Genomic DNA, 20,239 nt, shown 5'->3' with positions numbered 1-20,239 from the left:
ACAAAAATACAAAATATATTTCAATTCTTTAATAAAATCATGAGGGTGCAACAGAGCAGAACATTTGTTACATAAAACATGGAACCCCCAAAAAAAGTCTCCACACACAAGTGCAGCTAACATTCGGGCTATCATCATTTGGGTTGGCCACAGGATCAGGTGAATTTCACTGAAAACGGCATATCAGCCCAGACTGACTCAGGCATTTGAATCCAGTACAGGTGAGCCATGTGTCAAAGCTTCAAACTCAATAGATTCAAAGACTTCCCAGTCATGAAGTGTTACAGCTGCTCTTAACTCTTTCAAGCAATAAATATTATCACTTCTTCGGAAACACTTTTTTTTTTATCACTGTTCTTCTGGGAAGCACTTCTTATCATCACTATCTGCTCTCACCTGACTCAGTGACCATCCATGGGGTGCATGTCAGAACAGCCGACTTGTTTTGACCTTTGAACTTTGACATTGATTGACTGAGGTCAGATCACAAGATGTCAGAGGGGGGGCTACACTGTATGTGCTTCCAGCTTAGGAGGGATAGGAGGAAGAGGAGGGGATACACCTTCCCAGGCTGTTATAATACTGACAAAGGACACTCCTCTGACTGCATCTCACAAGGGGTATGGAAGGGGGAGGGCATGGACAACAGGGTGACCTGCAGGACACATTTCAAAAGCAAAAAAGGGCCTGCTGTGCCCATGTGCTGTATTTAAGCAAGAATTCCTTAAATAAAATAAATACTAAAAACAAAACCTTGAATCTTGAACACTGGATCCTTATTACACTCATTCAGACAAAAAGAAAAAAGAAAACTGAATCAAAAGAGATTCTTCTAGGCCCAAGATTTGGTTGTGCAACACACAGGGCCGGCCTTGTCTGTATTACAATAAATGCAACCGAAGCAATTTTACACCAGGATCCGTGATCCAAAGTGTCGATTCATTAAAGCAAAGGTTATAGTTTTTAATGTTTTAGGTGAACAGTGAGGAGAGTGAGAGCAGACGGATGTCTTAAGAGGCCTGAGGGGCGGGCAATAAGAGGGGAGCCAGGAGAGCCACTGGCTGCCTTGCTAATGTTAAGGACACAGTTTGAAAGGCTGAACAAAAAGTTAATCAGTCTTTGAGATCGAGAGGGGAGCCTGCATACGCTAAATTACAGGAGGAGAAGGGAGAGCAACTAGAGTGACGCACAAACAACATTCTTTCACAGACGTGACGAGGTGTTTTGGTTCTCTTGACCTCAGAGCTGCGGGAGGGATGTTAGTTGCTCCACGCATACGCGCGCATGTACGCACACACGGCTAACCTATATGTGAAATACATCAAGATTTTTTTTTATTTAAAGCATTGTCGCATTTCCAGTGAAATGACAAATTCATACAAGATGTGATCTCAAAATATGTTGGTGATCAGTCAACACTGTCTGCACAACATTCCACAAGGCCACATATGGTCCTAACCTACATGCATCTTTAAAGTATATTAAAAAAAAAATATGGACGATTTGCTTTCAGCTATCTTCAAATCTCTCATCACAAACAGACAGGCACACAACCGCAAGCCACACACAGCATAGGAAATATCTGCCACATCTTTAAACCACCTTTAAGTACTCAGTAGGTATAGTATACAGCATGCTGTATATTAGTAAATACCAACTGAACTACCACATTGTATTGGTAGTTTTGGGTACCGCTCCCATTGTGTTGATTTTACTGGTGTGGTAAAACACTCAGACTCCCAATATGCAATCTGATCACACGCAGCAGCGTAATCTGGGAAGGATCCGGGATGGATCTTATCCACAATTCCACCCATTTCCGTCAGTTTTCTCTTACACAGCATCCATTGAGAGGGTGGAGGAAGCAACAAAAGAGTCCTACAGGCACTACAGGTAAGCTACAAGGTACATCAAACACGAGTGACCTCGTAAACCAACTCTTGTAAAGACAGCATGTGCAACAAGCAACCAATAAGAGGAGAGATATGCAATGCAACGCGTTTCAGATTGCAAGGCCGCCCGCTGACTATACATACACACACTACCAAAACAGTCTTTCTTTCTTTGTGTGTTTGCAGAGGTCAGGAGTGTAACCTACTCAAGCAACTGCTCTGCCAGCTACAGTTTCATTTTTAGAACTGTACAACAGACTGTAATAACACAAATGGATAAAAATTACAAGATCATTTTCTGTTGGTCAAAATCTGATTGGAGCTCAGAAAAAAATATACAAAGGTTTTAATAACACATGGGTTATAAATAATTTCTATTCTGTTACTTATTTTTGGCCTGTTTTCCACAAAATATCTTAAGACATACAGTATACTCTCTTCCAAAGCAAGAGAGTTAAACAAAATCCTACACTTGAACTATTAGCGGAATAATTTTCACAACACAACAGCTCAAGAGAGCATTGATGTGCAATAGAAAGATATTTTTGCCAGTGTATAGACAGTAGTAATTTGTAGGTTTGCGGGGACTATACAAAGTGTACACTCTTAACTATGAATTCAGAAGTTACGCTGGTGTTGACATGATACCCAAGGGTGGGGCTTGACTGAAAGAGTGTAAATATGTAAAAGGCAGGGAAAGGAAGAGGCAGAAGGGAGATGCATACACAGACAATGATGTAGTTTAAAAAATAAAATCATTCCTGTTTAATATCTCCCTTAAGCTTTCTCTTCACGCGTGAGTATGGACTGAGCTTGTCATCCATTATGAAGTCATACAGCACCTTCACCCACGACGTGTACTGAGGAAGGTCATCATAGTACTCGGCTGCAATTTTCTTCACCTGAGAAGGAACAAACACATGCATGTTAATTTGATACAATTCTATTCACTTCGTATCATTTGGCTTGGCTTCATTAACTGATTTGCAGTACAGTACAGCAACATGTTTGTGAGTATGGGTGTTGCCTTGTTTGTTTTTATCACCTGGCTCTGCCTGCCACAGGAACGGTAATGACAATCATAGCAAGTCACTTCAAGCCTGAGGCAATGTGCTGTGTGTTGCTTTTATTATGCCAAATCACAACTGATCACGGTACACTAAACACCAAATATGTATACCTATCCCAACTTAAAGTATCTAGAATTCCATTTGACGCCCAAATAATAAACCCAGGACCACCCAACCAACCTACCATAGGCAACCTGCGGCCTGGGACACTGGGGAAGTCGTGGTGTTCGTTGTGGTAGCCAACGTTGAAGGTGAGAAGGTTGAGTGAGCCATAGTAGGAGTATGTCTCGTGGCCCTTGAGGAACATGTAATGTTCGGCGATAAAGTGACCTGAGATAGGGTGCAGGCCCATGCCCAACATGGACCCCGCCAGCATGTAGACCACCGGCTTGGCCCCCCACAGCCAGTAGAGGGCGATGTTAAAGGCGAGCTGGATGGCCGTGTTGGCCAGCTCCAGATGCGTGATGGGCTTAGGGTTGATGCAGAGCGGGCGGATGGCGTAGAAGAGCGGCTGCAGGATGATCCAGATGAACTTGCGGAAACGCGTGTTGAAGAACCAGCCCTCGAATTCTGTCGGGATGTCCACGTCGACCCCGTCGCCTCCTAGGTAGCGGTGGTGGTCCAGGTGGTAGCGCTTGAAAGAGGCCGAGTAGGGCAGGCCGATGGGCAGGTTGGCGAACATGGCGAACCAGCGGTTGAGCTTGGCCCGGTTGTTGCCGAAGGCCGTGTTGTGGGAGATCTCGTGGATGGCCAGCGTCATGGAGTGGTTGATACAGCTGCCGAACGCATATGTCCAGAACATCACCCACTTCCAGTCCAGGTCCTTCACGAGGTAGAAGGCCAGAAACTGGATGCCCACCATCATGCAGACGATCCATTTCAGACGGGGGTCAGGACCCATCAGAGATTTGATCTCTGGGTACTTTGCTGTTGGAGAAGAATTTCAAAAAAGTTATAAAATGAAATTACAATGCAGTAACAGGGATGAGAAATTAGTTGTACTTGCTGGGTGCACTTTCTTCATGTACAGCAACTCAGCATGACTTCAGCCAGAATTGCAAAACTGCTTTCAACTAGCCTGACCAGCCAGACCCACATCAAGATGTAGGGTCTGGAAACTCACCGTAGGCAGGGCTCAACCGGAGGGGTGGGATAAACAGTTGTCTTTCAAATTTCCTCTCCACGCAATAGGATAAGAGTCTAGATTTATAGACTAGCTTTCAATCCCTTGTGGCCTGCAACTCAGCTCAATTTCATTCTTGTAATTGTCACATGAAGACATTCAACTGGTTAGTCCAGCCCTTTCATGTCATCTCTGCAACCTTAAGGCCTGCCTTCCATCGCAGCTGTGCTCCAACCCTGAAGGCATTAGCTGGCATGGCAAAGCTCTCTGACTGAGTCAGACTGCACCACACGGCACAGCAGAGTAGACAGCATGACGCAGCGCCCACATATTCTTACAGTGTTTACCTCCAGCTCTTTGGAAAGGGAGGGTTCCGTTCCTGTCCGTTTCAGGGAAGCCGAGGAGTGTGACTCACTCATTCATTCGTATCACTATGACTCCTGGCTTCAGTGAAAGATGTCCGGGCACGGCAGGACTGCTTGGGCAACGTCCGAGGTGGAGTCCTATTTACTCTCTGTGATCTCACCAGGGACAGGACAAGCGCAGTGGCCACTGGCCACTGAATGCTGAAATGTGGCAACTACAAAACACTTCCAACAAAGGCTTCACTTCCTACCCACAAGCTGGTAAACCTGCTGGTAACCTCCTGGTCAGATTACATTTGTATGTGGACACAATAAGTTAAGCTTTGCTGCTATTCAAGCATTGAGCATTTAGCATTTAGAAAAGCTAGAGGGTGGACACGTCTGCTCGTGCTCCTTCTGTCTCTTACAAAAAAACCCCTTTTTACTAAGACTTTGTCTTGCAGTCTTTCTGGAGTGCCAAGCTCTCCATGCTCATACTAACAACTTTTTGCACACCCGTCTTAAAACTTCACATCTAAGCGCAATATAATCCTTCTACCTCCTCGGTTGCTACACGAGCTACACAAGTTGCCTCATTCAGTCATTTCACAGAATGCCAAAGTGGGAGTTGGAAATTTTGGCTACAATACTATCTGTGTGGGGATCTTCATTCCATTCACTGATGATCAGATGGGTCTAAAACAGCCTGATTGTGAATGCTATCCCAACAAGTGAATGCTATCCCAAGTACCAAGCTCTGCAGTTCCTGCTCAGCAGCATCAGGCACTGCAATAAACGTATGCTTTTTACGAGCGTCATTCATAGCCCTAATGCAAATCGTCCATCACAAAATGACAGGTAAAAATATCCCAGAAGCCACTATTCAAATGATTAACCTGAGCAAACAATGGCATCATTACAGAAGCTTATCTTATCACACTGTGTATTTGACGGATTCAGATAATGGAGTGGAACAACTGGCAGTCTTTGGGTTTATGCGATTCTGACTTCTTAAGGGTTTAATGAAGGGTACCGACCAAATTAATAATCCTTAAGAAAACGATGTAATGTCTTCCCCCATTTAGCATTTTACTGGTATGAAACTGGTTATGGGCCGTGACACAAGTCTATGATTATCTCCTCATAGATGGCATCACACAACTACTGGAATGTGACCAAGGTGGAGACAGAATGTGTGCATTCAACACCAACGTGTGACAATTCAACAAGGGCCACATCTGAAGGTAACTTAATCAGGTCCCAACAATGTGCCACACCCTCTCCTGTAAAGATGTAAGAACAACGCCTCCACTAAATCACAAGACTTCACGTGTAAGCCTATAGCTCATATGTCAATAATAGGGCATCAATAAGGGAAGGGAAAGATGTGTAGTAAGGTGTTCAAGACAGATGGAAAAGCTGGAAAAACTCCATGTGCCACTGTTATGTTATTAAAATTACTTCGTTATGATAATCAGTGGGTGCATCAGCAATATAAAAATCCTACTGATAAGAGATGACAACGAGGTGATATTGCCAACTTCTTAAATGTAGACAGTACAACTATATATGATGATTATAACTTTATTGAAGTTGTAATTAGGCTACTACTATCATCTTTGGTTGTAGCGACCTTACAAATTCATCCTGAAAACCACTTCGTTAAGGAGGAGTGAACCTGGGTGGTACACTACCTGCTGGTAGTGTAGTGGTTAAGGAGACGGGCTAGCGCGCAGCAGCCTGAAAGTTGTGGGTTCAATTCCTGGCTTCAACCGTTGCGCCCTTGAGCAAGGCGCTTGTTGCTCTGGGGACAATGTAATCCTTTGTAATATAGTTGACATATGTAAGTCACTTTGGACAACAGTGAATAAATTAAATTAAAATAATGTACTCACTCAGATCTACAAAAGAAGCGATGGGTTCATCAAGACTTATTGAGAAGTTTAGCTAGATTCTAATTCATGCTTGCCAAAATATGAATTGCATTTTTTTCCACATCTAACAAAATAATGCTTTCCTATATGAAATTTGACGGTTAGCAAGGTCATGTTGACCACTGTGTGTGCTTACGCTAGCAGCCCTACAGATAAGCCCACAATGTGAATATGCACCTTCAGTCCACTGCTGGTCACACAAAACCTTTCAGCTAATGAGGTGAGATAGGAATTAAAATATCCCTATTAACCTACGAGAAACTCACACAACAACTAACAAAGCAATCAACCATTAAGCTAAGCCCGTTTTCTGAAAATACATCAACATGTCCAACCTAAAGACAAATCAAAGTTTTGTGCTTTATAAATAAGGTAACTTTTGTGAGAGGCTGAAAGAGCACACGAGAAAGAAAACACGGGAAAGAAAACACCAGGTTATCATGACTGTGTTTTTACAGTGACCACACAATGGGTGGACCGGCGGCAATCAGCCAAAGTGCCAGTGTTATCAGCTCAGGGAGAACAATACAAGAGCACAACCTCAGTAAACTCCATTACAGCTGAGACTTGTTATAAGAACATTTTTATTATGCCATAAAAACAACTATATGCATCTGCTATCGTGTTAAAAAAAGTGATTTTGATTACTTTAGTTCAACTTGTTGACTGAATAACAGGCCATTGACTGGTGTGTCACCGACCTGTTGTTAGGCGTTACAAAACTTATGCTTCAAAGACATTCTGTATGTGTGTGTGTGTGGACTTGTCCCTGTACCAACATGTCACATCCTGCCAGAAGGATGTGTGAGTGTATGTGTGTATGTGCACTGTGATGTAACCAACTTTTTAAGCCCCTCAAGTTGAGATGTGTAGGCCTATGCCTCCACATGTCTACTACCCTAGCTATAAAGATACAGGCAACTCAAATACAGTACAATCAACCACAAGCAAATGCACCATGTCTGAACAGGAAATCAGGGGCTTTGACCATAGCCTTGAGCTGTAGCAATAGGCACTAGTGCTTTCACACATCACTCACTCTGATTCAACAGATTGAGCTGTGCAAACTCCAAATTTAGCCCAACTATCTATCTACAGTAAGTAACTGTCTAGCTCCGCTCTACATGCTTATTACACCACCACCACCCCCCCCCCCCCCCCCTCTTACTCTCTTATCAAAGCAGGTCATGAAACAGCGGTCCTTTACTCAACATTTAGACAGTGGAGTCATGGCAGAATGTGTGTACCATACACGTCATCCAAGTAAGGCTCCACAACAGGACCTGACTGACCCCATTGATTATATGTAACACAATTCACCGATGTCTGATGTGTACAGACAGTGTGCACTCAAGTTTTCACAATGCATTAACAAGCTACTCAAATCATTCCAAGAGAGGATAGGTAAACCAAGGATGGAGAGTCATGCACTTTTTCCTGGTGAAAAAGGCAAACAATACCTGATCCAAAGCTACCACTACAAACACATTTCCCCCCAATGATAGGCGCTGTAATCCTGTTCATGCTCTATTATCCTCCTTCTTGAACAACGGTGACCAAGTCCTCGCCATGTCCCCTGACTGTTGTGGTAAGCACACAAGGGACTTGCTTCTGAATTATTCAGATGGGATTTGTCTCCTACCTCAATGGCTGCTTTATGGCATGGACAAGCCATCTGCAATTCACAATGGGACAACTCTCCACCAAGCAATTAACCTAAGGGTCTGCCATGTTAGCATTACAGAGGGGAATTTACAATGGTTGATTGCTTCTTCGAGATAAAACATACTGTAATGACTGCCCTCTTCACAACAGACTGAGATCCATAGGAATTTATGCAATTTGCATTTTAGTCCATGTAAATGACTAGTGTCTTTTTGTTCATAGGAGGTTCAGTTGTTAGAAGCGATCTTGAATTAAGTTTGAAATGACACAGGTCAGGCTTGCTGTACACAAGGCTGTCCTTGTTACAATGGAACAAAAGGCTTGGAGCTGGGTCCTAAGGACACGAAACACACATTTTTGACCCACCATCACGTGACCGTCATCGGAGTCCTTCCCAAGTGTTTCATGATTCAATTGGTCTTACTATTTTGTGCTTTCCTGACAATGATTGTTTGGGAAAGTCTTCAACCAAACAAACAAATTTAAAGCTAGTGATAAAACGAAACAGCTGATTCATATAGTGCATTTAATTCATCCGATGTGCTTTACATACTCAAAAACAAAGAGTAATAGTAAATAAAAGCATACAATGCAATAGTTAAATAATCGTTTGAAAAGTACACTAAGCTAGGGGATATTTTGACAACTTCTAACTTCATCTGGCCCACCCATAGACCTAAAAGAAACACATTGCTAGAGGTAGCCTACCGTTACTGAACAGGAAGTAACGGCAGCAGACAGGTTGTGCAATACTTTGGCCTAAGCTAATGTTATATCTAGCAAATGAATGACAGCAAGTGGTGGGAAATAGCTTAACTTTTCAGAGTAATTAATCTGGCAGGCTAATAATTAATCTCTCACCGGTATTCTCATTATCCAATGCATTAATTATTCAAACCAATGTGAGACTAGTGTCAAACAATGAGAGTAAAGTCTCTTCAACACTAGGGACCTCGCATTAGTTGGATAACGTTAGCAATCGATAGATGCATTTTACATAAATCTAGCAAGCTAGCCAACCAATCTTTTTGCATACTGGTGGTCCAAGCAGAGCACTAGAGAGAGGGCGCTGGGTCGCAGGGAGTGGCCTGGAAGAAACGTTAGCTTTCCTAGCCAGCTAGCTCCCACCCAGCTGACATAACGGTTTCCCCCTTCACTCGTGACCGCAAACTGTATTGCATGCTCCTTAAAATAGTACCGAATAAGCCTTTACGTTTTATTTTAATATCATGGTCAATAACTTCAAATACAGTTGGTTAAGGACCCAACGACAACTGTGTCGACGTTAACGTTTTTACGTTGCGTAACCAGCAAATGTTGGTTTATTAAAGTAAGTCCTAGTTAACGTTAGTCACATAGTTGAGGTTTTGCAACACCGTTGGGTTATAATAAGAGGTAACCATTGTTATGAACTAGATGTTAGTAGCAAATTACACTGACTAGATAATAACACAATGTTTACATAATGTGTATCAGAACACAACATGTGCCTTGAGCAAATATCGCTACGTTTAAGTTATCCTACTTCTGCTAGTTACCCGGCTAACATTAACGTTAGCCATCATCTAACGTTAGGTAAGATGAACGTTAGCCTATTAACGTGTGATTGTAGAAACGCTATATTTTGTCACAAATAACGTGTTAAAGCGATAACATAAATACATTACTTTTGTGCAAGACTTAAATGACTCAAAACTATGTGGAAGATAGTAAATGAGAAACAAACAACACCTTCTGCTACGAATCGACAGGAATGATTGTCTCACCTAAAATTTCTTTCCTCCGGTCGGCGTGGGGCTGATCCGTATACACCCATTCGTAATCTTCCCGAGCAACCTTGTTACCCATTTCGTTTCTTGTTTATGCCACAGACTACTTTTCACCGAATCAATTCCTCAGGACGAACCCCTCCAACCCAGGCAGCTAGCTCTGTAGGCTGTGGACACCGGGTATTAACGCCGCTCAGTCCGCTCCCAAATCATGCCTACTCGGACTGAAAAAATTGAGTGGAGAGTAGAGACTTCCCCTTGAGTCGAACAGCGCAGCAGAGTGGGAGGGCCAACTTCACCTCTTCTCTGCTGTTGTAACTTGTAAGTGTCAGATATTGGCCTTTTTCGCGTTAGCTGTCATTTGTCTCTGAATAATGGCAAATGTCACACAAATAGGAGCAATTTCAAACTGGGCCTGCAAAAGAAGTAGGTTAGACATACCGAGAACAAAGTAGGTACCAGGGGGAACTTTTTGAGCAACCTTAGGCAATCACACAACCAGTGGCAAGTGTTCTTATTTAATGATCATAGGCCTATTTATTGATCATTACAGTTCTCTAGGAGTTACACTGTTGCTCAATATCAACAGCAACGTGTCGGCATAGCGTACAGGAACAGAGTTGCTATTATATCTTTACAGGACAGTTGACATAGCCTAATGTTTTGTAATTCATTTATCAATGAACAAAATATCACGATGTCGGACCTCACTTGCAGTCCACCAATGAACAATTCAGCTCAATGGCATGTAGCCTAACCAAACATTTCAGGATCACCTTTACTCTCTAAAGACAATTAGTTGATTGGTAGTCAATGGGATTTGATCTGATTTTGTTTACAAATCTTTGACTCTTTAAAGTCAATGATACTCCAGTTATCCAGGTTGCTTATAGGCTTCCAATTTCAAGGGAAATGTTTCTATTTTCCTACAACCACCGTAGGATTGTAGGCCTAGGCTACTGAAAGCAATTTATTGCAATATAATTGCACTTTCATTGCATTACACCTCATGAAATGATTGACCATTACATATAACTAGGCTATAGAAAGGTTATTTAGTGCACAATGTTGTAGCTCTACTAAACGTGGAACTGACAACATTTCTGTGGTGGGTATCAGCTCCTGAAGATACAATGAGATGAACAGAGACTGGACCAAGATTGTGAACATTCTGATACAAAACAATCTGGTTAAACTGTGAGAAGCAGTTAGTTTCTAATTGGACAATATCAATTATAAAACTGAAGTGACAAAGCAAGATTAAATTGATTAATGCACAGGGAACGATATTGATACGTTAATTCTGTTTAATATGTTTCATTTGTACATTTGTAACAGTAATGTGTGCAACAAACCATGTGTTTAAGCCCAAACCAGGCTAGATTACAAGATTAGGTTTTCCTTTTACATACATGAAATAATTCCACAATCTAAATTTGAAATACATGAAGTTTACAGTACAGTCATTTCTAAACTGAGACAGTCTTGCATTGAGCCACACTTTTAAATGTAGGTTTGCGCGCATCCCTTCAATTACATTGCTCACTGCGCCCTGTTTTTGAGTCTAGTCTGAGCTTTTCAGTGGATTACTGCATTTCCCAGAATACATCAGTAAAGAAAACCACTGCCAAGGACTGCTTTAGGGCATTGGAAGGGGGAGCTCTTCGGGGAGAGTTTCAGTGCCAACCACTTCCATGGGATGCAAACAGTCTGAGCTGGCTAGAGACTGCTACCTCTGGGTGTTAGTCAGCCCAAACAAATGTTCAGATCCAGGCAATGGGATCACAGAACAACTGGCCAAGGCAATAAGTCAGCAGATCGTTAAGCAACATAACCCTTACAATTACAGAAGATTTGTTTCAGTCCTTATTTGGAGAAACCTGACCAGCGACTGCCCCTTTCATTTTCAAGTCCACCACTGACTGTTGACGTTAAAAGGGACATAAGGTACTTTTATGAATTCTTCCAAAGGGACAGTTTTTCTCAAGGATGAATTGTATACACAGATAACATTCCAGACCAAGACAAAGTTATTTTTGTGATCTGATGAGTCAGTGATGGCATTACATAAAACATCACATGTGGCCAATTTCTTTTCATTGGTGATGGACTACATGAAAACATCTCACAGACTCCATATATAACAAAAGACCCCATCTTTAATGAACAAGCAACAATAATTTGTCAAATGCCATATTAGCGCTATGTTGCTTCAAGGTTTTGGGGCGTTCACTTAATCGAACTTTGGTAAAACAATTTAATAGTTGTAGAGTTGTTTCCAAAAAGGTGCTAACACTAACGTTGATTGTTGTTTTCGATGTTACTCTGGAGACCAGCTTTGATGCTTTAAATGTGAGTAAGGAATATTTACAGATGAACACCTCTGTCAAAGTATGAAGTTTAACATCTGCATTAACATCAGAGCTGCTACAGCTGCCAGAACTATGGAAGAACCCCCAAATGCAGACAGTGTACAACAAACACGCCGTATTCACTTGGACACTACAAGAGCAATTTCTCCAGCACTTTGAGCAAAAGAGCACTTTTCTAGTTCCGTAGACTCTGTATACCTTCTCATTGAGTGTGAACTGGTCCAAAGTTGTAATAGTACAAAAGAGATTACACTGAACAAAAGGAAAAAAAAAAAAAAAAATCAGCCATTTATATTGCACCAATACAGGGCTTGGCTCATCATACGGTCATGAATACAGGCAACCAGTGACACACTCTGCTGTATGGTACTGGATCAGTAGTTGATGTTTTTACTTTAACTGAAGCAAGACAACAGGGTTACACTCCATCTATGTGCACAAAAGCCCCAACACTGCTCCCTAAGCCCAGCCCTGTATGCTATGACTGATGGGCATACGTCTTCAGAGGCGCTACCTACACTACATAATTGGCTTTATTTAGACAAAGCTCCACTGGATGAACCCTTCAATTTATTTTGAATTTACTGATTCTGAGACAACGCAAAAATCACCCTGGACACCAGGCATCAGAGTGTTCTCCTAATCGGATTGGCTGATTTGATTCGTAAGGTTTAAATATATATCTATATACACATGCACACAGACAGGGCCACAGTCTGTGGTCAACGCTACATATTAGTGCCAACAAAAAGGCACATAACCATCTACACAACTTCACCACGATGAGAGCGCTACCTCTTCATGTGCCTCACTTAAACAGAGGTTACATACAGCAATGACTGACAAGCAGGCAGTTCTGAGGGCTTGATTTCCTATTGTGTGTTCCCGATTGGCTTCAGGGCTTTCTCTTTCTGTACATTACATGGCACTGAGAAAAGCACTTTTTTTTCCTTCTGTGTGGCGATTCATTCATGCCCTGGTATGCCCTAACAACCCACCCCCCACCCCCCCCAAAAGAACTGAAAGATTTAATGCTGGGCTTATGTCTGTACACACTTCTATGTATGTATGTGTAATTGAGTCTCGGAGCAGTAGAGTTAACATGCAAAATAAACTGCGACCCCCGGGACTCTCCCTCTCCGAATTCATGTCCACATGGCTCTTCCAGACACATGTGGGTGCAAAGTACTGACAAAAAAAAAACAATTGAACCAGGGAAACAAAACAAAAAAGAGAGAAAGAAAAAAAAAAACTTAATGTCTGTCTATTTCTTGCTGCGCAGGCGTTTGGACTGACGCGGGAGATCCAGGCTCTTCCTGGAGCGCTTGAGCGACGGAACGCCGTCCTCCTCTGCGCCATCCGAAACCACGGCGCCCGTGATGGACGACGCTACCGCCGCCACGGCAACAGCAGCTGCGGCTGCAGACGTGCTGGCCATAGCCACAGCTGTCGACGAGGAGGAGGAAGAGGAGGAGGATGACGACGCCGCAGAGGTGGAAGCCCGAGCCATCGCAGACGTCGGCGCCGCTCCGCCGCCCACCGCGCGGTCCATCAGTTCGCGCAGCTTGTGCTCGAGCTCGGCCAGCCGGGCGTTCTGCTCGCCGATGACCTGCGACTGCTCCAGCAGCTTCTGCTCCTGATCCTGCAGCTGCTTCTGCTGCTCCAGCTGCTTGACGCGCACCTCTTGCATCTCCCGCCGCAGCGCCGTCATGGACGCGCCGTTCACCTTCACCTGCTGCTGCACCTTGGTCATCTCGGAGCGCGACGGCGTGTTCTTCGCCAGCAGAGACATGGTGGTCAGAGAGGTGGAAGGGCCTGCCACTAAGAAAGCATGGTATAGTATAAGTATATAAACTTTTTTGATCCCGTGAGGGAAATTCGTTCTCTGCATTTAACCCAATTTTATCCGAATTAGAGAACACACACAGCACACAGTGAACACACAGTGAGGTGAATCTCACACTAACCCAGGGGTTAGGTGCCTTGCTCAAGGGCACTTCAGCCATGGACTGGTCAGGGAGCGAACCGGCAACCTTCCGGTTACAAGCTCAAAGCCCTAACCAGTAGGCCACGGCTTGGCCCCTAATCACATTCAGGAACCAATCAGAACAACATGACTCCAGACTACTGTTACAGAGCTACTTACCACGGCATTGCCATTATTTTGTTCCTTATCTATTACTGGTTGATATTTTGTGTATTATAGCAATCCTAATCATTTTGTACTAAGCCCATGGACACATACTCTTACAATGACAGCTCTTGACTTGTGTTTACTGCATCACAGTTACCTGCCTGTAATCGGAGTTGAATAGACCCTTATCTAACCACAGCATTTTCATAATTATTGTCAGTGATTTCTTCTGTATGTCTATGTAAACTAGTGTATTGCTAAATTCCCCTTGATAAAGCATCTATTTATTACAGTCAATCAACACTCTTGTTAGACAACATCTCCTGATGAATGTCAAATAGACATAGACATCAGCAGGTATTCTATTATCAACCGTACATCAATACATACATGCAGGTATATTTAAGGTTGAGACATTGCAATATCAAACACAGGATCCATCTACTTCACCATCAACCCTACCTGGAGCAGAGCCAATGAGACGGCCCGAGAGGTCCGCTCCCGGAAGCTTCTTCTTAAGAATGGGGACAATCTTCTCATCAAAGTACTCCATGGCCATGGAGGAGATGTCCCTGAGCTCCTGCAGGACCTCGTGGGCCCGCTGAGGGGCTCGCGTCGAGTTCACGTAGCGCAGCACGCGGTAGATCTCATCAATCACCTGCCGGCCAATCACAGAGGACGCGTCAGCTCTTTGCCTACAGGTTCTGTACAGAATCTCATACTCTTCAGTGTGCTTGTCTAAAGACTTTTACTGGTGGTTGTAGTGCATCTGAATTGGACTTTACTGAACACTGAAAATTCATGGTTGCTTGAGGACAACATTAACAGAAAATCACTTCTATTTTCATCACAGTATGACTACATTGTATGATGTTTCTATTGTCATTGCTTCTTATCTGGGACGAGAGCGCCCTCATGTGGCAAATCACTAGAGAGACAGTCTAAATTAATATATAATAGACCATTGTGGGCAGACAGTGCACAATGGCTAATCAGTATAATTTATCATTTGACACACTAATAAGCAATTCATTATAGTAGAAAAAACTTGTCCAATTATTTATCAGTTCAACTACTCCTGAATTTAGTAATTGGTACACTCATTCTGGCTTGACTAGCTAGTCTACGTGGGTTCCTGTAACATAGAAACTGTCCAATCTGGCATGAATTCTGAAACTCACAGATAACAATATAATCTGCATCAAAATCCAAAAAGTAAAAATGATTTATGGCCGTTTAGAATTTGATACAGTGTGCACTTAAATTTCAGTCAGCACCTTTCCAGGGATGAAGCAGCACAGGTTTGAATCGACGTATTTCATGAAGGTCATGTTGAGCAGGGAGAGACGTGTTTCCACGGCAGCAAGGATGTCAGCATGTCGCGCAAGTGAGTGGTTCCTGCGCTCAGATTCCCTTCTGTCAAGGAGACCGCATAAATGCACAAAGTTAGGCATATATATCCCTAACCTTGAGGCAGGCTTTACCCTTAACTGGATGACATGTTCAGGGCAAAGCCATTACAATTATTTTCACTTAATCTGGTCGATTAGCCACCTGCCTTCGACACACAACACTTTAGTGGTATTCCTAGGTTCCAATCTGACATATCCAAACCGGTTGCGTTTAAAGGTTAGAGCCTCCTCCTCTGGAGCTGACAGCTCAGCAGTTAATATGGAACCTGAAGTCAGTCTGCTGATGCCACAGGGTTCCTCATGCTTATTCAATTACTTGAAAGCCACCAGCCCCCTTAAAATATTTATTTTGAGCATTTATTTCCAAGGCTGCATGTTTCTAAAGTGTCAACCCAGCTATCCGCTCTACATGTCCTCCCTCCTTTAATTACCCACGATGCAGCAGGCTCGTTTGCGGTTACAGCAGTGGCGAGAGCAGCCAGCTGCAGATTGGATTACTCTGATTCTAGCCTGAGACAACAGTCATTTTCTTCATGGCGCCACAGGCATCAAGATAAATTACCTAACTGAACAATCAATTGTAAGTGCTTTGTTCTTTGTAAAAGTGCACCTGCTAATTTGTAGTGACTGAACGGGATGCACATTTGCATGCTCGTAGAATCATTTAGTCTCATAAGTTTGTATATTTAATAATACAAACTGACAATAATCTATATGCCTAAACGAAATAAATGACCATTATTACAAACCAGTCTGGTAAGAAAAACAAACACAGTCATGCAGCCCTGCCCTTACAGAAAGTTAACACACCTTTCCACCATACCAAGAAATGAAAAGATTGTCCAAAACAAATGTATACATTAAGAAGCCATCTTGGGCTATACTGGCGATACCTTTTAACCAATAAATGCAAGTTAGTAACTACACTCACGAGTCTTTCATAGGCTGTTAAGTTTTTGCTGACCTTGGCAACTGAGCCTTGACCTGTTTCTGGCACAGGCTGTGGTAGCGCTCCACCTTAATGAAGCCCTGGTTCAGCATGCGTTGGCAGATCATGTCCATACGCTTACAGACCTGCAGAAGGGTTGAAGAAGCAATTATGGTTACACAGAGCACAGGTCAATGACCTCAGGTAGCATACAGATTGGCATAAATTCCTGGAAGTGTGGAGCTAGTAGTTTAGTGCATGCAAAGACAAGATAACATACAATCAGAAGATTTTGGCTGTATTAGCAGTGCTCCATATGATGTCAAATGAAGGTAGACCAAGACATCTACAAACTGACTCCTGGAGATTGTGACAGGCATTGCCAGCAATAAAGGCTCTCCACAAGTGGACACAGTGGAAAACTTAGAGCAGAATAGTACAACTGGGTGAATTGAAAAACGGAAAGGAAATTGATATCACAAAGGAACATCAACTGAAGCAAAAGAAAGTTAATGGGAGTAACCAGTCAAAATACATATTACGCAGGGTGGCAGGTGAGACCCATCAATCTGTAGCCTACTGTCCCCAAGTACAGGGACAGTAGGCTACCATAGGCGGATTGAAATGTTCACAAAGCATTACTGCTGTTGGTCTGTATGTGTGGTGTATAATTTGTGATAATGGTTATGGTCTGACATTGTGCTTACAGTTATGCTTTTCAAAATCCATCCAAGTGGAGCTGTGGCTATGATGCCATCATCACTAAATGATTTGTTACTGGATGCAATAGGCCTACGTGTAGAAGTTGGCATTTGACGACTACACCCTATCCACATTTACTCATAAGGTGCCGAGGAAAGAGAGTTTAAGTAAGGATCAAGGATCTGAGGTGTCCACTGCATCACAACTGGAACAGACAGTGGATATGTGTTAAGTGCCTGACATTTCGTTAGACATATCAATACGAATAATATCCGACACACTACAGGAGTACACCAACAACAGCAATTTAATTAACGCTGACGTTACCTACCCGATTTGTACTATCTATATTGACATAAACAGTCTCATTTACAAAGTGGTTAAAGATAGCAATCCTCCAAAAAGGCTACCAAGAGCGCCGCTGTTTTGCAGTTCTACAACAGTGGCTAGCTAGCTTCTGAAGATCAGCAAAACTGACAAAAGGATTGCGGGTAGATATAATCGGAGGTAATTTAAGAGACCAACAACAACACCAAAGTCAGTCAAAGGAGTCCTGCCAAAAATACGATGATTTCAAACGTGCCACTGACAATGTAATCGATAACTGCAAAGTAGCTTACAACGGCGAGCTGGGTAGCTGGTACTACATGTAACGTAGTTGAACAGCTAACCATGGGGGCTAGGGTAACTTCTGCTGAGGGCCATATTCGCCGAAGGACAAACATCCAATCCAAATTCAAGGTCCAGTAAACACGACATCACATGAGCTTCCTACCATACATAGAGCAATATAAATGCGTGATAAACATTTTTTTAAACATACAACAAAACTTCATAAACACCCAGCTCGAGAGAGAGTGGGCTGAGTCTACAGCACTCCCTTTCAGCAGCAGATCCCGCATTCGCAACACGGTTTGTTTTTGTTCCATCTTACCAGGCGTAGCAGGCTTATTTCATCGTAAGACAAGAAATTCAGGATCGTCTCGATGGCCACTATTGGAAGTCCAAGGAGCGGATTGTTCTGGTGTGGTTGATCTGGCGGTGGAGTGGACAATCTGGGAGAAACAGAATCAGAATCCGTAGCTCCTACACCCACATCTACCCTCTCTACAACAGCCGCCATCTTCGTTTTCTTGGGAATCGATGGAAATGACGTAAATAAAGAAAAGGTTCGGAGGAAGTGAGTTCAGTGCGTGCAATTGTGCTCTCATATTCACGCCATCTTTGGTGTGTCAGACCATTCACTACATGACACTTTACCACTTAATCACGGGATGCATGTGTTTCTTTCAGACCCACTGCCACTGGTGTGTAAGTTAATCTATTAATGCAGATTGCGTTTTAGGGCTGCACAAGTGGGCTACTCGACTTTTAAATCCCAATATGCATTAGTGCAACCAATAATACCCTTTTTCAACCGTCTCTGGTGCAACTAATGCAAAGGCTGCAACCGTGCAACTCGCAACTCACAATCACATCTATGATTTTTATATTTATATTATCCTCCTTTTCTAGACTGTGAAGCTCGCAGGAGAACGTGCCTCTCACGCAGGCACGCTCTGTCAGGAGGGGCCAATTTGATTCGAGATTTGGAACTGAAGGTTGATTTTCAAGGCTTTAATGACTTCACTGTAACTGAGATGGGTTGGGCCCTTGAGTCGTGGATCTGTTCGAGATTTCTTCCTATGAGTGTATCTCATGTAGCCTATCTCCTGCCTGCACATAATTGGGCTCGATCTTGCAGCCTAGGGGCCTATTATTCAACCTCTGCTGCAATTAGTTGCATCCAAACTAATTTGATTTCATATCATCTATGCAGATGACACTCAAATGTACTAGCTCTGCCAAACTACTAATTGTCCCCTTGGATCTCTGTGTCAGTGTAGGCCTATAGAACAAATCAACACCTGGATGTCTCACAATTTTCTACAGCTAAAGTAGCCTAAACAAGAAAAAACTGAAGTAATTATATTTGGTCAAAAGGAGGAAAGACTCAGGGTTGCCACTCTCCTTGACACAAAAGGATTGAAAGCAAAGGCTGTTAAAAATCTTGGTGTGCTAATGCATTTCAACAGCCACATGAAAATGAATCATCTTTTTACCACCTCAAAACATTTGCCAAACTTAGAGGGCTGATGTCAAAACATGATTTAGAAAAACTCCTTCATGCATTTATCTCTAGCAGGGTACCGCAATGGACTCTTCCTAAGAAGACTATCAAACAGCTTCAGGTGATTCAAAATGCAGCAGCTATAGGGTTCTCAGAAGTTCTCACAAAAACAAAAAGAACTGATCAAATTACTCCAATTCTCAAATCTCTGCACTGGCTTCCAGTAGGCCTAAGTCACAGAATTGACTTTAAAGCACTACTGCACTTCTCACTCTCTCTCACTCAAAGAGGAGATGAAGTCACTCAGCACACAGGGAACTGTAACAGTGTGTGAGAGAGGCTAAACACAACTACAGGAAGAAGCCGGAACAGAAACATACAGTACGGGAGGTCTGGAAAGGAATGAGAACCATAGGCTGTAAAACACAGAAGAGCAGAGAGGAGGGGGGAGGACCTCCCCTGTCCCTCCTCCGCACCCCCCTCCCGACCCAGGTTCCTCCCTCCTCTATATTGTCTACCCTGTCCCTCAGCCCTTGTTGCAGCCCCCCCACCTCTCTCCCATTCACCTTCCTACATCATTGCTGACCAAGTCAGTGAGTGTAAGATTATACAGCACTTTAAAAGCTATTTGGCGTGCCATTTTACGCATTTGCTGAGATGTCACACCTGAGACTGCATGTGGCAGCACAGGAGCACCTAAAGGGATGGGGCTGGCCTCCCTTCACTCTCTACACGGTGGACTTCCGTCTCTGAGCTGTGCCATTCAGAAATGTGCTGATGACAC

The 20,239-nt window shown here is 43.1% G+C and overlaps 2 protein-coding genes across 2 annotated transcripts; both read right to left on the bottom strand.

Moving 5' to 3' along the window:
* Positions 1-14: 14 nt before the first annotated feature.
* degs1 (delta(4)-desaturase, sphingolipid 1) lies at positions 15-10,038 on the bottom strand. Its single transcript, XM_062518881.1, has 3 exons — positions 9,795-10,038; positions 3,147-3,889; positions 15-2,794 (listed from the first exon to the last, which is right to left on the bottom strand). Exons 1-3 carry the CDS (start codon positions 9,874-9,876, stop codon positions 2,648-2,650), a joined length of 972 nt encoding a protein of 323 aa, XP_062374865.1. The 5' UTR covers positions 9,877-10,038; the 3' UTR covers positions 15-2,647.
* Positions 10,039-11,090: 1,052 nt separating this feature from the next.
* On the bottom strand, positions 11,091-18,474 carry fbxo28 (F-box protein 28). The gene is made up of 5 exons (XM_062519798.1): positions 18,280-18,474; positions 16,680-16,789; positions 15,581-15,719; positions 14,766-14,961; positions 11,091-13,990 (listed from the first exon to the last, which is right to left on the bottom strand). Exons 1-5 carry the CDS (start codon positions 18,466-18,468, stop codon positions 13,434-13,436), a joined length of 1,191 nt encoding a protein of 396 aa, XP_062375782.1. The 5' UTR covers positions 18,469-18,474; the 3' UTR covers positions 11,091-13,433.
* Positions 18,475-20,239: the final 1,765 nt, after the last annotated feature.

This window comes from Sardina pilchardus, chromosome 18, assembly GCF_963854185.1.
Source record: "Sardina pilchardus chromosome 18, fSarPil1.1, whole genome shotgun sequence".
In the NCBI taxonomy this organism is placed as follows: Eukaryota; Metazoa; Chordata; class Actinopteri; order Clupeiformes; family Clupeidae; genus Sardina; species Sardina pilchardus.
Note: the sequence above shows the minus strand (reverse complement) of the source record. Positions and strands in the feature narration are given on the sequence as shown.